Source organism: Carlito syrichta, unplaced genomic scaffold (genome assembly GCF_000164805.1).
Source record: "Carlito syrichta isolate Samal-C Ts95f unplaced genomic scaffold, Tarsius_syrichta-2.0.1 Scaffold309624, whole genome shotgun sequence".
Classification (NCBI taxonomy): domain Eukaryota; kingdom Metazoa; phylum Chordata; class Mammalia; order Primates; family Tarsiidae; genus Carlito; species Carlito syrichta.
The window spans coordinates 120,710-136,240 of NW_007253720.1; the positions used below are offsets into that span (position 1 = coordinate 120,710).

The 15,531-nt window shown below is 37.3% G+C and overlaps 1 protein-coding gene across 1 annotated transcript in view; it reads right to left on the reverse strand.

Annotated features, from left to right (window-relative positions):
* Nucleotides 1–15,531, reverse strand: part of DIAPH1 (diaphanous related formin 1) — a 78,598-nt gene that overhangs the window by 14,779 nt on the left and 48,288 nt on the right. Inside the window, exon 18 of the mRNA XM_021717292.1 lies at nucleotides 1,494–1,592. Coding sequence (XP_021572967.1) covers nucleotides 1,494–1,592 — 99 coding nt within the window. The remainder of the gene's footprint in view (nucleotides 1–1,493; nucleotides 1,593–15,531) is intronic.

Consider the following 15,531-nt stretch of genomic DNA (forward strand, 5'->3'; position numbering starts at 1 on the left):
CATCCTTCCCTAAACTAATCTCTATTGTCTTCTTGTATTGTTCTCCATATCAATATCACTCCACGAGAAATAATAATGTACCACATTTATTTGTATCATTTTCTAAGATAACAATTACTCATGTTTTGTGGTCCTAGAATTACTCTTGGGAAGACAAACTGACTCACACGACTTCAGTCTTCATAAAAGGACTTCACCACAGACACTACTTAGTAATACTTGTTGATGATAATTTAAGATTATATACGAGTGTTACAAGAATACTGTGCCAGATGTAGTGGCTCATGCCTGCAATCCTAGTACTAAGGGAGGCTGAGATGGGAAGACTGCTTGAGACCAGGAATTTAAGAGCAGCCTGGTCAACAAAGCAAGATCCTGTCTCTAATATAAATTTTAAAAATTTTAAAAAAGAATAACGCAAAGGTTTACTGCTCTCACTATATCACTGACCTTATTTATGAGTATGTATACTTTTTAGTTGTGTGACCTGGCCAAATAACAACATTTAAACTTTAGTTTTCTCATTTAGAAAATGGTGAAAATAATCACATCGTAATACTGTGAGTGGGTTTTATGGACTATATCTCTTTACTCTGGAACACATGTGTAATATGTGCCTAATAGAGCCTCTCACATAGGTAGACCCTGAAATATCTGTCAAACAAATATTCAAATCTGCATCACTTAGCATAAAGTTCATAGATCAACAGTTGAAATGAGCAACAAAAAAATAACATTTATCCTGATCACTACCTGTATCAACTTTGCAGAGGAATTTCTGATTTGAAATTCTGTCACCAATCAGAATTATGAATATACGTACCAAGTTCTGATCAGAAGAACCAGAATCTCTGGAGTTACTGATGCTACTCTGAGAAGTATAAGATTTACCTCATTTATTTAAATCACAAAGTAATTTTAGATTTAATTGATGCCAAGTCAGTGACTATACGGTAGTACTTATCAGAAAGTGAGAAAGAAGAAAATGTACAGTGGCTAAAACCTCTGTAGTAGATTTTCTGAGGATGCAACAAAAATAGTAAATACTTTGAAATAAGAAAGTTTAAGGCTCAGCTGGGCATGGTGGATCATCCCTGTAATCCAGGCACTTTGGGAGATTGATGTGGGAGGATTGCTTGAGGCCAGGAGTTTGAAACCAGCCTGGTCAACATAGGTAGACCCTATGTATCTACCAAAAAAAAAAAAAAAAGTCCGAAGTTCAAATCCCAGACCTGTCTCTCATAAGCTTTATGAATAGGCAATTTCCTAAAAGTCTTAGCTTGTTTCCTTGACACAAAACTGGATACTTATTAATCCTGCAGTGTTCATGAAGAAATTAAATGAGATACTGGAAATTCACTATACAATGCTTGACATGTAGCAGAAACTCAACAAATGAAAATTTCATATCAAGGGATCCTAGATACAAGAGAATTAAGTTCTTAAAAGAACTCTTTAACATTTCAAATAGTTGGGGTCACAGAGTTACTCACAGAGATTCTGGGCCGTCTTTGAATCCAACACCTTTAACTCTTTTACTTTTTTCTTTTGCACAGATTTCTTTTCTTCTCCACCTTCCTGATCCTTCTTGGCTAGCAAGGGAAAGATTAGAAAAGTATGGTTAAGAATAAGCTACCTCTGTACCTTACTGAGCTACTATTGTCCAGCCTGAAAGGGCTCCTTACTTCCTCTCTAATATATATAATGGTCTCCCTGTTGTGTTCTTTCAAGGCTAACCTCTCCTTTAACCAACCACCTTTCTTTGCTTTTTTTTTTTTTTTTGAGTTGGGGGTCTCACTCTGTTGCCCAGGCTAGAGTGCAGTGGCACAATCATGGCTCACTGCAGCCTTGACATCCTGGGCTCAAGGTGATCCTTTCACCTCACCTCCTGAGTAGCTGGAACTACAGGCATGTGCCACCATGTCCAGCTAATTTTGGGGTTTTTTTTTGTAGAGATGAGGTCTTGTTATGTTGCCTAGGCTGATCTTGAACTCCTGGACCAAACCAATCCTCCTGCCTTGGCCTCCCAAAGTACTGGGATTATAGGCATGGGACACTGCACCTAGCCTCTACCCTTCTAATACCAAACTTCCTTCAGCTGTAATAAATATCTCATTTGCATTTCTTCAATAGTTAACAATAATGTTTTCCTACCTCTGTCATATCTATTTGCAAGGATCAGCAAACTTTCTGTAAAGGACTAGATAGTAAATATTTTAGGCTTTACAGGCCGTAAGATCCATCTCAATTTTTCAACTCTGCCACTGCAACATGGAAGTGATCACAGACAATATAGAAACAAATGGTCATGGCTGTGCTCTAATAACATTTAATTAAAAAAAAAGCAGGTGGTCAGTCTAACAGCAGTAGTTTGCCAATCCTTGTACTAGAGTCTTCCACCATGTTATCTTTTTGTGCCTACTAAAAATTCTATTTGTGGTCGGGCGCAGTGGCTCACGCCTATAATCCCAGCACTTTGGGAGCCCGTGGGTTAGAGACCAGCCTGGGCAACTTGGCAAGACTTCATCTCTAAAAATAAAATAAAATAAAATTCTATTTATCTTTCAAGCTCCATCTTGAACATGACTTTCCCTGTAAAAATTTTGTTTCCTCAACCGCCTATGATTTCTTTCTAAACCCCCACTGAACCTGAAACCCTCTTTATAGCACTTCTTCTCACTGACTTTGTTATACATACAGTGTCTCCTCTATAAAACAAGGGCTTTGCAAATCCCATAGCATAAAAATATATTCTTGTAGGATCTTATTGCTTAACTATCACCTTGGTAAACACAAACGGTATAATATACAATTTTCCTTTTTTCACTCTTTCCAGACTATCCAAAGCCAGTGTATTCTTCCTTTTCCATGAAGATTTGTGATAAAATATACTCTTTCTCTGCTTTGATAAACTAATTTTCATGCTATTATTTGTACCTCATTCAAGGTTCTGTGACATTTCATGTGTGTCCTGATGTGTCACATTTCATATGTGTCATGTGTCACCTTGATCTCTTTAAGGCCTCTGTTACTTTATAAAGTGTGGCTGCTTTCTCACCCCATATGAACTGTTCTGGACAGGTATAACTGCAAAATACTTTGTGCTACAGTATAACTTGGTATCAACAACTTTTTAGAAAGCCATAACAGGAATATCACTGAAAGGAGAGTCAAGAAACTGACAATGCTGACTCTGCTTGAGCAGGGGACTGGAGAACTTGAGCATGAGAGTGAGAGGAATACTTTTGAACAGAACCCCTTTTATAACATTTGTATTTTAAGTCATGTGAAAAGTATTACCTAGTACAAATAAGTAAGAAATAAACAAAAAAGTTGTATGACAAAAGGTACAAAGAACCTTCATCACTTTGGCCAGTAATACCAAATTGAGGAAGGAAAATGACAAATACATAGAGATTAATTATTTAAATAAATACCTACTGAGTACCTATATATGGCAGGCTCTGTTTTGGGCAATTGAAATAAAGCAAATGAATAGACAAAGTCCTGCCTTCATGGAGCTTACATTCTTATAAAGAGAAATAGACTAAACTAATTGATAGGTAAACAGTATGGAGGTGATCATCGTGCTATGAAAAGCAAGTAAGTTTGAGACCATTCTGGACAACCTGGTGAGATCTCACCTCTACAATGAAAAAAAGAAAAAATTAGCTGGGCATGGTGGTGCACACCTGTAGTTTCAGCTATTTGGAAGACTGATGTGGAAGGATTGCCAGAGCCTAGCAGGTTGAGGATACAGTAGCCATGAACATGTTTGGTCAACAGAGTAAGACTTCAACTAAAAAAAAAAAAAAAAAACAGGAGGGGGGAAGATGAATCTAAATATTTCAATTAACAAAGACCAATAGAGCAATTAACAAACAAAACAAAACAGATCCAACTCAGCTGTGCGTAGTGACTCACGCCTGTAATCCCAGCACTTTAGGAGATGGAGGTGAAAGAACTGCCTGAGTACAGGGGTTTGAGACTAGCCTGGGCAATTTGGAGAGACTGTATCTCTACAATAAATGAAAAAAAATTAGCCAGGCGCACACCTGTAGTTCCAGCTACTTGGAAGGCTGAGGTTGAAGAATCACCTGAGTCCAGCAGGTCAAGGCTGTGGTGGCCATGAGTGTGCCACTGCACTTCAATCAGCCTGGGTGACAAAGTGAGACTCCAACTCAAAAAAAAAAAAAATCCAACTCAAAAATACAAATATCACCTGAGCCTGTGGGTTCGTGACCCGCCTGGGCAACTTGGCGAGACCTCATCTCTACAATAAAATCAAAATGAGCCGGGTGTGGTAGTGCGCGCCTGTAGTACCAGCTACTTGGAAGGCTGAGGCGGAAGGATTGCCGGAGCCCAGCCAGCAGGTCGAGGCTGAGGTGGCCGGGAGCAGCCACTGCACTTCAGTCTGGGTGACAGAGTGAGACTCCAACTCAAAAAATAAATAAATAAATAAAAACATAGGTCAAGTTGAAAGCAAAAGCCTGAAAAAAAGATTTACTATACAAGCAATTTTTTAAAAAGCAGAATAGCTATATTAATATCAGATAAGTAGACTTCAGAGCAAAGAAAATAGAGACAACGAGGACCATTACACAATGATTAAAGAATTGATCCACCAGATAGACATAACTGTAAATGCGTATGAGACAATACTAGGCCTATAACAAACAAAAAACTGATAGAGATTAAATGAAAAATAAACATAGTCAAGTCACAATTATACTGGGAGACATTAATATCACACTCTCAGCAATGGGTAGAACAGAGAAAATCAGCAAAGATATAGAAGTAACACAATCATTCTACAGAGTCTAACTGACATGTATAGAACACTTTATCTAACAGCAGAATAAACATTATTCCTGTGTCCACTGAACACATACCAAGAAAGACCATACCATAGACCATAAAATAAACCTAAACAAATTTACAGGATTGAAATCCCAAAGTATGTTCTCAATCACAATGGAGTCAAACTATAAATCAATAATGGAAAAGTAACAGAAAAATGTCCAAACGCTAAAAACCAAGGAACCTCTTCTCTAAATTATTTGTGGGTCAGAGGAAGTTTCAAGAAATTTTAAAGCTGAATGAAAATGAAAGTACTACATATAAAAATATATGGTACATAGCTAAAGCAATGCTGAGAGGAAGTTTTCAGTATTAAGTTTACATTAGAATGAAAGATCTCAAGTCAGTAATCTAATTTCCTATTTCAGTAAACTAGAAAAAGAGCAAACTACACCCAAAACAAGCAGAAGGAAAGAAACAAAGAGTAGGAATCAATAACAAAACAACAACAGAGAAAAGTCAATGACACAAAGAACTAGTTTCCCAACACCAGTAAGTAAGTATATAAATAAAATAGATGAACCTCTAAGAAAGACTGACAAAGATTAAAAGAAAGAAGACATACATACCCATAACAGGAATGAAACAGGGAATATCACTACAGGTCCTGCAGCCATTAAAAGACTAGAGGAGTACCACAAACAACTTTGCATTCATAAACTGCACTATTAATGAGAAATGGACAAATTGTGGTGCTCTTCAAATACCACCAACTACCAAAATTCAACCAGTGTGAAACTTGAGTACTCCTGAAATTATTTAAAAACTGAATTTAAAAGCCCCTGGAAAGGAAATCTTCTGGCCCAGGTTGCCCGGAAAATGGGACCCAACATATAAATTAACACCAATTTCACACAATCTATCCCAGAAAATAGAAGACTAAGAAACACTTCCCACTTCCTCTTATGAGGCTAGTATTACCCTGGTATCAAACCAGACAAATATAGTACACGTATACACACACAAAATAAAACTCAAGTCTAATATTCCTCATGAACACAGACAGATTTACGATTACCAAATATTCTAATTCTGAAGGTTGTCTTTTCACTTTCTTCATGGTGTTCTTTGGAGAACAAAAATTTTAAACCAAGTCCAATATATTTTGTTGCTTGTGCTTTTCATGTCACAACTAAAAATCCTTTCCCAAATCCAAGGTCATGAAGATTTAACCCTGTATTTCTTTATCAGTCTTATAGTTTTAGCTCTTACATTTGGGTCTTTGATCCATCTTAAATTTTATATATGGTATAAGGAAAAGCAACAACTTCATTCTTTTACATATTGCTACTCAGTTGTCCATCCCTAGGGAACACATTTGTTGAAAAGACTATATACTTTCCTGACTGAATGGTCTTAGCACCCTTGTTGAAAATCAGTTAACCATAGAGGACTTATATCTAGACTCTCAATTCCACTCCATTGATCTATGTGTCTATACTTGTGCCAGTACCATATTATCCTGATTACAATTGCTTTGTAAGTTTTGGCATGGGGAAGTATGAGTCCTACTACTACTTTGATCTTTCTCAGGATTCTTTGCCTATTCTGGATGCATTGCAATTCCATATGAATTTTAGAATGTCAATTCTACAAAGAAGTCAGCCAAGATTATGAGAGATTGCACTAAATCTGTAGACTGGTTTGGACAGTATTCTACCTTAACAATGTTAAATCTTCTGGTCCATGAACATGGGATGTTTTTTCACGTTTATTTCAATCATTAATTTCTTTCAAAAGTACTTTGTAGTTTTCAGAGTACAGACTTAATTTGTACTTTTTTTGTTAAATTTATTCCTAAGTAGTTTAGTCTTTTTAATGTTATTGTGAATGGAATTGTTTTCTTAATTTTATTTGGGTTGTTTACTACAAATGTATAAGAAAACAATTGATCTTTTTATATTCATCTTGTATGCTGCAACCTTGCTGAACTTGTTAACTATCTCTAATAGCTTTTTAGTAGATTTTTGTGTGTGTGTGAGTGTCTCACTCTGTCACCCAGGCTAGTGTGCAGTGGCATACTCATGGCCACCCAGGCCTCAACCTGCTGGGTCAGGTGATCCCGCTTCAGCCTGCCAAGTAGCTAGAACCACAGGCACACACCACCACGCCTGGCTAATTTTTTGATTTATTGTATAGATGAGGTCTCGCCACATTGCCTAGGCTGGTCTCGAACCCCTGGACTCAGGAAATCCTCTCACCTCTGCCTCCCAAAGTGCTGGGATTACAGGTGTGAGCCACCACACGCAGCCAGGTTTTTAGTAGATTCTTTAGGATCTTCTCTATACAAGAGTATACTATCTGTGTACAGAGATAGTTTTCCTCTCTCTCTCTCTCTCTTTTCTTTTTTGGTGAGAAAGCAGAATTTATTGAGAGGACAGAAAAGCTCCCACAGTGGGAGGGGACCCAAAGGGGTTGCCCCCAACTTTTTTTTCTTTGAGTAAGGATCTCACTCTGTCACCCAGCCTGGCAGGCAGTGGTACGCTCAAGGCTACTGCATCCTCAACCTGCTGGACTCAGTCTTCCAAGTAGCTGGAACTACAGGCGTGCACCACTACGCCCAGCTAATTTGTTGATTTATTGTAGAGATGAGTTCTCCCCAAGTTACCTAGGCTGGTTTTGCTGGTCTCGAACTCCTGGGCTCAGGCAATCTTCTCTCCTCAGTCTCAAAGTGTTGGGATTACAGGCATGAGCCACCGCGCCCAGTCAGATATTTAGTAAATTCTTTAGGATTTTCTCTATATAAGATCATATCATCTGTGCGCAGAGATAGTTTTACTCTTTCTTAACAATCTTAATGTCTTTTATTTTATTTATTTTATTTTATTTTTTTGAGTTGGAGTCTCACTCTGTCGCCCAGACTGGAGTGCAGTAGCCGCTCCCGGCCACCGCAGCCTCGACCTGCTGGGCTGCGGCGATTCTTCCGCCTCAGCCTTCTGAGTAGCTGGAATTACAGGTATGTGCTACCACGCCTGGCTGATTTTTTAATTTATTGTAGAGATGAGGTCTCGCTGCCCAGGCGGGTCTCGAACCTGTGGGCTCAGGCAATCCACTCACCTCAGCCTCCCAAAGGCGTGGGATTACAGGCTAAGCCACCGAGCCCGGCTTTAATGTCTTTTAATAATTTTTCTTGACTAATTGTCCTGGCTAGCACCTCTAGTACACTGTTGAAGAGTAGTGGTGAGAATAGACATCCTTGTCTTTCTACCAGTCTTAAGGAAAACATTGTCTTTTACCACTGAGTATGATGTAAGCTGCAGGTTTTTTTTAGATGCCCTTTATGAGGGTAAAGAAGTTCTCTATTACTCCAAATATATTGTTTTTATTATGAAAGGATGTTGGATTTTGTCTAATGTTTTTTGTGTCTACTGAGATGATTGTTTGATTTTTTTTATTCTGTTGATATGATGAATTTCATTAACAGATTATCAGATGTTAAACTATCTTTGTATTCCTGGGATAAATCCCACTTGGTCATAGTGAATAATTCTTTTTATATGTTGCTGGATTTTACTTTATAGCTTTTCATTAAAGATTTTTGCATCCATAGTCATAAAAAGATGTTGCTCTATATAGTTTTTTCTTATGATGGCACTGTCTGATTTTGCTATCACGGTAATACTGGCTTCATAAAGTGAGTTGCAAATTGTCCTCTCCTCTTATTACTTGGAAGAATTTATAAAGAATTAGTATTATTATTTAAATGTTGGGTAGAATTCAGCAGTGAAGATATCTGGGCCTGGGCTTTTCTTTTTTGGTAGCTTTTAATTCAATCTCCTCATATGCTGTAGGTCTATTTAGATTGTCTATGTTTTCTTGAGTCAGTCTTGGTAGTTTATATGTTTCTGGAAATTTTCCATTTCATCTAGGACATTCAATTTGTTGGTGTATACTTATTCACAGTATTCCTTTCTAGTCCCTTTTTTTTTCTGGAAGGTTAGTAGCAATGTTTACTCTTTCATTTCTGATTTTAGTAATTTAGGTCTTCTCTTTTATTCTTGGGCAATCTAGCTAAAGCTTTGTGAATTTTGCTTATCTTTTCAAAGAATGAGCTTTGGCTTTATTGATTTTTCTCTATTTTTTTCCCCTATTGTGCATTAATTTGTATCCTAATCTTTACTATTTCTTTCCTTCTGCTTATTTTAGATTTAATTTGCTCTTCTCTTTCCAGTGTCCTAAGTTTAAAGGTTTGGTTCTTGATCTGAGATCATTCTTCTTTCTTAATATAAGCACTTACAGTTATAAATTATCCTCTAAGTATGGCTTTATGTGCATCCCAAGGTGGTACAGTGTGTCTTCATTTTCAGGCATCTGAAAGTATTTTCTGATTTTCGACCCACTCATTAAAAGAAAAGCACTGCTGAGTTCCCACATATTCATGAGTTTCCTATTTTTTCCTTTTTTATTGATTTCTCATTTCAGTCCACTACAGTAAGAGACCATGTTTTGTATTAGTTGTAACCTCTGAAATTTATTGAGGTTTGCCTTATGGTCTAACCTGGAGAATAGTCCATGTGCACTTAGAAGAAAATATAGTATGCTATTGTCAGGTACAGTGTCCTATAGATACTGTTAGTTTTAGTAGGTCATACTGTTCTTCAAGTCTTCTATTTCCTTGTTAATCTTTGATCTAGCTGTTCTATTCACTACTGAAAGTGGGGTTGTTATGGCCTGAGTTTTGTGTCCCTAGAGTCTTAGGACCCCCCCCCCCAATACTATAAGAATGTGACTGTATTAACAGATAAGGTTTTTAAAATGAGGTCATTAGGGTAGGACCTATTCCAATATGACTGGTATCCTTAGGAAAAGAGAAAATTAGGAAATTTTGCTTCATGTATTTCAGTGTTTTTTATTACTTGCATATGCTTATAATTATTATATCTTCCTGACAGACAGATCTTAATCATTATAAAATGTTCTACTAACAATAGTAACAATTTTTGTTTGCTACTTTGTCCGATATTAGTCACTCCAGTTTCTTGTGTGTGTGGTTATAGTTTGCATCCTTTTACTTTCAATCTGTTTATGTCTTTGAAACTAAAGTACATCTCCTCACTTCTCAAAAGAAGATATGCGGGCAGCCAACAGACACAAGAAAAAGTGCTCAGCCTCACTCATCATCAGAGAAATATAAATGAAAACCACACTGAGATACCATCTAATCCCAGTAAGAATGGCCATCATTAATAAAACAAACAACAACAGATGCTGGTGAAGATGCGGAGAAAAAGGAACGCTTCTACACTGCTGGTGGGAATGCAAACTAGTGCAACCTTTTTGGAAGACTGTGTAGCAATTTCTGAAAGAACTAGAAATTGACCTTCCATTTGACCCAGCAAGTCTCCTATTGGGAATATACCTGGAGGAACTTAAATCATTCTACAAAGAAGATACCTGCACACGTATGTTTGTTGCAGCTCTGTTTACAACAGCAAAAACATGGAACCAATCATGTTGCCCATCAAAGCTGGATTAGATAAAAAAAAAATGTGGTAGCCGGGCTCGATGGCTCAGCCTGTAATCCCACGCCTTTGGGAGGCTGAGGTGAGTGGACTGCCTGAGCCTGAGGGTTCGAGACCCACCTGGGCAACTTGGCGAGATCTCATCTCTACAATAAATCAAAAATCAGCCAGGTGTGGTAGTGCACGCCTGTAATTCCAGCTACTTGGAAGGCTGAGGCGGAAGGATCGCCGGAGCCCAGCAGGTCGAGGCTGCGGTGGCCGGGAGCGGCCACTGCACTCCAGTCTAGGCAACAGAGTGAGACTCCAACTCAAATAATAATAATAATAATTATTATTATTATTTTTAAAAATTAAAATTAAAAAAGAAAATAAATAAAATGCGTATCCTGCTGATAACAGATAGTTGAATGATTTTTACTTTTTATTTTTTTGAGTCATGGTCTCTTCTATCGCCCAGGCCAGAGTGCAGCGGCATGATCACAGTTCACTGCAACCTCCAGCTCTTGGGTTCAGGCAATCCTTCCACCTCAGCCTCTCAAGTAGCTGGGACTATATATATGCATCACCACATCTGGCTAATTTTTTTTATTTTGAAGAGACAAGGTCTCACTATGTTGCCTAGGCTGGTCTCAAACTCCTGGGCTCAAGAGATTCTCCTGCCTCAGCCTCCCAAAGTGCTGGGATTACAAACATGAGCCACCACACCCAGCCCATGTTTTTAAATCCAGTTTGACAATCTCTATCTTTTTAATCAAATTTTTTATCCATTCACATTTAATATTAATTACTGATGTAGCAGATTTATGTTTGACATTATACTTTTTGTTTTCTATATCTTGTGGCTTCTCCCTCTATTCCTCTTTCAGTCCTTTCTTTTGTATTAAGTGAATATTTTCTAATGTAGCATTTCAATTTCATGAATGGATTTTTTCACTATATTTTTTGTTAGCAGCCACAGATACTGTTATTTAATTTCTGTAGATTTTCTTGAATAGATGCTTCTTTATTTGCTGCTTGCCCTTTGAACCATTTTTTTCAGAGATTTTAAATGGTTTTAAAAAGTAATTCATGGTCAAGTACTGTGGCTCCTGCCTGTAATTCCAGTACTTTGGGAAGCCAAGGCAGAAGAATTGCTTGAGCCCATGAGATTGAGACCAGCCTAAGCAACATAGTAAGACCTTGTCTTTATAAAAAAGTAAAATTACCTGGGCATGGTGGCACAAGCCTGTAGTTTCAGCTACTCAGGTGGCTGAGGTGGAAGGATCACCTGATCCCAGGAGGTCAAGGCTACGGGGAGCTGTCATCATGCAACTGTACCCCAGCCTGGGCAACAGAATGAGACCCAACTCAAAACAAAACAAAACAAAACAAAAACAAACAAACAAAAAACTCCAGCAGTTTCCTTGGAGAGCTGGTCAGTAGAGCTCATTATGTTGTCAGTCTAGGAGAAGCCAATCTTGGATTTTCTTTTTAATTTAACATGCTACAATAATAAATTTCAGTCATTAGGCTAGTAATTTAGTCAGCAGAAATTCCTTCAAGTTTGCGTCTATTTCCTTTTTGACATGCCCTTATTAGTCTTTTGAGCACTTCTTTGTCAGTTGGCAACTAAAAAAATAGTCCTAGGTTCATCTTTATCTGACATAGATCTTGAATCAGTCAGTCACTTTTCTAAAGAGTTCTGGTTCCTTTTAGAGGGATATTTTATTTGGGAGCCAAGAACATCTTTAAGAAGACATGATAGCTGCACTATCTCCCTATCAGAAGACAGCATTTTATCAAATAAATAATGGCTGTAATTATACACTTATTTTATGTACCATTACAAACAGGTCCTACCAATTAAAGTATTACATCAATAATAATAATAAACACCATGACTTCAGAGATGTTAAAAAATCATATCATCATTTGACAAAATTTAAAATCCATTCATGATAAAAACTATAGGCAAACTTGGAATTAAAGAGAACTTCCTCAACCTGATAAAGTGCACCTATGAAAAATGTACAGCTAATTTTATCCTTAATGGTAAAAGACTGAGTGGTTAGCCCCTAGAACCAGAAACAAGGTAAAGATGTTTGCTCTTACTACACTCTAAATTATATTTATTTGTATGGAAAAGAAATGAACTAAAAATAGAAAAGTACCATAAACAAAAGTACAAAAAAGAAGAGAAATAAATAAACATGTAAGCTATATGAACAAAATTTGTATGCTAAAAATTACAAAACACTGATGAGAGAAATTAAAAACCTATATAAAGATATACTGTGTTAATAGAATATAAGATTCAACATTGAAAGATGCATATTTTCCCCAAGTTGATCTATAGATTCAACATATCTTCACATCCGATTAAACACATTTATTAAAATAGAATTACCACATGACCTAGCAAATCCACTCCTAGACATATACCCTCGAAAACTGAAAACAGGTACTCATATGAATACAACGTACATGCACGTTCATAGCAGCACTATTCACAATAGACAAAAGGTTGAAATAACTTAAATGTACAACTGATTGGTTCATATACAATGGAAATTTATTCTGCCATAAAAAGTAATAAACTGCTGATAACACACTATACTGTAGATAAATCTCAAAAACATCATGCTAAGTGAAAGAAGCCTGGCAGAAAAGACACATATCATATGATTTCACTTATATGAAATATCCAGAATAGGTAAATCTACAGAGACATATACAGATAGATGATTGTCAGGGGTTGGAGGGAGGGAGGAATGGGGAGCAAGTGCCTAATGGGTACAGGATTTCTTTTTTGGGGTGTTCTAGAACTAGATAGTTGTGATAGCTGTACAACACTGCGAGTGTGCCAAATGCCACTGAATAGTTCACTTAAAAATGGTTAATTTTATGTTGTATGAATATTACCTTAAAAAAAAAACTGTTAATTGTCTAACATATTTTAAAATGCTGTTCAAATTGGTGAAATTTGAATATGGATTGTATTAAAAGTATATCAATGACAAATAAATATAATTATCACATATAAGAAACTTGTCATTGATTACAGTATTATAGCAATGACAAGTTTCTTATATGTGATAACTACACTGTGGTTATAAGTGATTGTCTTTGTATTTAGATAATTTATTTAGAAGAATTTAGGGGTAAAGGGCCACAATGTTAATATTTTATCTCATACAGTTTAGTTAAAAAAAAAATGTTCAGCCGAGCTCAGTGGCTCAGCCTGTAATCCTGCACCTTTGGATTGCCCAAGCCCGCAGGTTTGAGACCCGCCTGGGCAGGCGAGACCTCATCTCTAAAATAAAATTAAAAAATCAGCCGGGCATGGTAGCACGCGCCTGTAATTCCGGCTACTCGGAAGGCTGAGGCGGAAGGATCCCCGGAGCCCAGCAAGCCGAGGCTGCGGTGGCCCGGGAGCGGCCACTGCACTCCAGTCTGGGCGACAGAGTGAGACTCCAATTCAAAAAAAAAAAATTTTTAATTTAAAAAATTTTTAAAAAAAAGAAAATGTTCATAGCAGCATCATTCATAATAGCCAAAAAAGGAGAAACAACCAAAATATCCATCAACTGATGAATGGAAAAACAAGATGTGGTATTACATAATATTATTCAGCCATTAAAAAGAATGATGTGTTGACACATTCTACAACATAAATGAACCTTGCAGACATGATTAGTAAAAGAAGCCAGCTACAAAGGGCACATGTTGTATGATTACACTGATACAAAATGTCCATGACAGGAAAATCCATAGAGACAGAAAGTAGATTAGTAGTTGCCAAGTTGGGTATAATGGGAAGTAGGGAGTGACTGCTAGTAGATTCAGGGTTTCTTATAAGTGTGATGAAAATGTTCTAAAATTATATAGTGGCAATAGTTGGGACAATTTTCTGAATATGGATGGTCCTTAACTTAAGGTGACTCAACTTAATGATTTTTTGGACCCTACTTAGCTTCTGAGATAAGAAGAGATCTGGTATGTTCAGGGTGGTACAGTCGTAGACCTGACTTAATGATTTTTCGACTTTACGGTGGTACAAAAGCAATATGCATTCAGTAGAAACTGTATTTCGAATTTTGACTCAAAATTCTTTATTAAATTTAAAATAAAATAGGCTTTGTGTTAGATGATTTCGCCCAACTATAGGCTAATATAAGTGTTCTGAGCATGTCAACTTATGAAATTTTCAACTTATAATGAGGGACATCTGTAAATGCACAAAAATGGGATTATGTATTTTGGAAGAGAACAGGGGACAACCTTCACAGCTTTAGAGTAGGACTATTTCTCAGATAAGACACAAAAAAATACACACCACGTGGTAGTCAGAATCACTGGCCTCCAAGTTTCCTTACTCCTAGTGTAAGATGCCTGTAAAACCCTTCCCCCTGAGTATGGATGGGTCCAACCAGTATGATGAGCACTTTTAAATGAGGGTTTGGAGGTCAGAGACAAGAGAAGTTGGAGAGATCCAAAGTTGCAGCAGACATTCTCCTATAGTCCTTGAAAAAACTGAACTGCCATGTTGTGAAGGAGCTTATGAAGTAGGAAAATGGTGAATAAGGCCTCCAAGGAGCTGAGAATAACCCTAGCTGATGGCTAGCAAGAAAATGGAAACCTACAACCACAGCAACTAAATTCAGCCAAACACCACATGAGCTTGGAATAGGACACTGAGCTCCAGAAAGTAACGCAACCCACCTGGAATCTTGATTATGAGCCTCATGTGACCTTGAACAAAGGATCCAACTAATTTAACAGACCCATGGAAATTATGAGATAATAAATCTATGTTGTTTTAAGTCACTGAATCTGTAGTGAAATTTTACGCAATAAAAAATAATACAAAACATAAAAACTAAAATTGATATAATAAACTTCATCAAAATTAAGAACTTCTGCTCTTCACAAGACATTGTTAAGAGACAAAAAGGCAAGCTATAGGTCAGGGATGGTGGCTCATATCTACAATCCCAGCACTCTGGGAGGCAGGGGCAGAAACATTGCCTGAGCCCAGGAATTCAAGAACAGCCTGAGCAACTTGGTGAGATCTCATCTCCACAATAAAATAAAATAAAAATTAGCCAGGCATGGTGGTGTGCACCTGTAGTTCCAGCTACTTGGAAAGCTGAGATGGAAGGATCGCCTGAGCCCAGCAGGTAGAGGCTGCCGTAGCCATGAGCGTGCCACCGCACCTCAGCCTGGGTGT